This window comes from Siphateles boraxobius, unplaced genomic scaffold, assembly GCF_051911475.1.
Source record: "Siphateles boraxobius isolate OS27281-9 unplaced genomic scaffold, OSU_SipBor_1 41, whole genome shotgun sequence".
Lineage (NCBI taxonomy): Eukaryota > Metazoa > Chordata > Actinopteri > Cypriniformes > Leuciscidae > Siphateles > Siphateles boraxobius.
This window is the reverse complement of record NW_027509042.1, coordinates 3,249,092-3,251,155: the sequence shown is the minus strand read 5'-3', so window position 1 is coordinate 3,251,155 and position 2,064 is coordinate 3,249,092. Positions and strand designations below refer to the sequence as shown.

Here is a 2,064-nt window from a genome sequence, read left to right as displayed (position 1 = left end):
CAAATGCTTGCTTCTATATTGCAATGATGTCATGAATGCAATGAATGCATATTAGATGAGCCTTGTGGGTAACAGGCTTAATATTCATGATCTCTGCCCTTTCCACAAACCATAAATAACAAAGTAGCACTCAACTAATTAAAACTCATGTGAGCTTCATATTTCCCACAGTCCAGAACCGGTTTTTCAGCTCAAGGTAAGTCTAAGCAGGTTCAGGTGTAATTTGAATTACAATGGGGGAGGGGGGGCAGTATTGTTTATGAGATAAGCTCCTGGAAAATGTTAACCTCAGTTATCAATAGTGATTTGTATCATCTGCTTGGACTAGATACAATGTGTGCCCTTTTTAACCACTGTCCTGTTTTCTCTCTCAGAAATGAACTCAACGATCTGGTTTGTGGATAGTTATGAAGAAGCTCTTGCCAAAAACATTGTGATTGTTAGTCTTGGTTTTATCATTAATTTCATCAATGGAATGTTAGTAGTGACCTTTTTTTCTAATCTGATGTTTTCAAGAGACTCCAGATACATTTTATACATTCACCTGGTAATCAATGACATGCTCATGATATGTATATCAGTAACTTTATATGTGTTGTCCTACGCTTTACCATTTGTTAATGTTTCGTGGTGTTGCCTATTGATGGCTCTTGGTTCAACCACCTTTATGATCACTCCTTTGAATCTGGCTGGTATGGCCATAGAACGGTTCATTGCTATCTGTAAACCACTGCATCACTTTCAGATTTGCACTCCACAAAGAACCTACATCTTTATATGCTTGCTATGGGTTTTAGGAGCTATACCTTCTCTGGCAGATATCATTATTTTATTTTCAATCCAGCCCATATCTTTCTTCAGATCTGTTGTACTTTGCTACCCATTCAATTTGTTTACTTCCAAAGCCCACAAGGACAGCACCACTGTATCACAAATCATCTATATGTCTTTGGTGTGGATAATTCTCATATCTACTTATTGCAGAGTTCTGTTCACTGCCAGAAAGGCGGCTTCAAAGGGTTCAGCAAATAAGGCTCAGAGTACGATATTGTTGCATGGCGTCCAGTTACTTCTTTGTATGCTTTCCTATGCCACCCCTTTTATGTACTTATTTATTACTCCTTTTTTCCCTGTACACAGAACTAAGATCACTTTCTGTATTTATCTGCTCACAAATATTATGCCAAGATTACTGAGCCCATTGATTTATGGGGTGCGAGACCAGAAGTTTATGAAACAATTGAAGGAATACTTTACATGCAAAGTGATAATTGTAAAAATTGTGCCATCAAAATTCTAATTATATAAAGGCTCTATGGGCATGATCGATTAGTCAATTAAAAGAAGACTGTTGCTGCTAGTCGACATTGGAAATAGTCATTAACATTTTTCTTGTTGCACATATATGTTTTGAAGAGTGTATATCTGGAGCGGAAAACAAAATAATTAAATTTTACCTCAGACTTTGCTTTTTTTTTATTCCGTGTCACTCACGGGCTCAGAGAAATGTCCATTCGGAAGACTGAGGGAGTATTTTGACTAAAAATGGAAAAGTTTTGTGTAGGCTAGTCAAATTGGCATATAACAATTAAGCTTGCTAATAGGCTATCCAATATCAATATTGTTAAAATATTGACTTTGTAGGCCTATTGGTCCTGCACTGACCATTGATTTCGTTGATTTTAATATATGTATATTGATGTAGGCTATGTTAAATTAATGCTTAAGTAGAATGTACAATGATCATAATGCGTTTTTTTTATGATTCATAAATTAATTAGGTTATTTCGGCTACAAAATTTTCTTTTAAATGTTATGGAAATTAGTCGTGCCCTAACACAGGCCTAATACATGTCTTTCTTTTAAATAAGCTACATGACATATTGATGAAGGTAATGACTTAAGTGTGTGGCTTAAAAGTGCAAATAGTCCAATATTTTGAGGCCCCAGTATATATGTATTCAAAAAGATTTTTACTTATTCTGTCTCATGTAGCATGAAACAATATGTTCCTCTTTAACAATCTGTCTATCCCCTATCTATAATACGCTAAATAAGACCAGA

At 35.3% G+C, this 2,064-nt stretch overlaps 1 protein-coding gene across 1 annotated transcript; it reads left to right on the top strand.

Annotated features, from left to right (window-relative positions):
- Positions 1 to 352: 352 nt before the first annotated feature.
- Positions 353 to 1,300, top strand: LOC143707111 (odorant receptor 131-2-like). The gene has a single exon (XM_077199862.1). The coding sequence runs from the start codon at positions 377 to 379 to the stop codon at positions 1,298 to 1,300; it is 924 nt and encodes a 307-aa protein (XP_077055977.1). The 5' UTR covers positions 353 to 376.
- Positions 1,301 to 2,064: the final 764 nt, after the last annotated feature.

Bases quoted from the DNA above. Each gene is read 5' to 3' on its own strand.
- LOC143707111 (XM_077199862.1), top strand. From the start codon at position 377: ATGAACTCAACGATCTGGTTTGTGGATAGTTATGAAGAAGCTCTTGCC.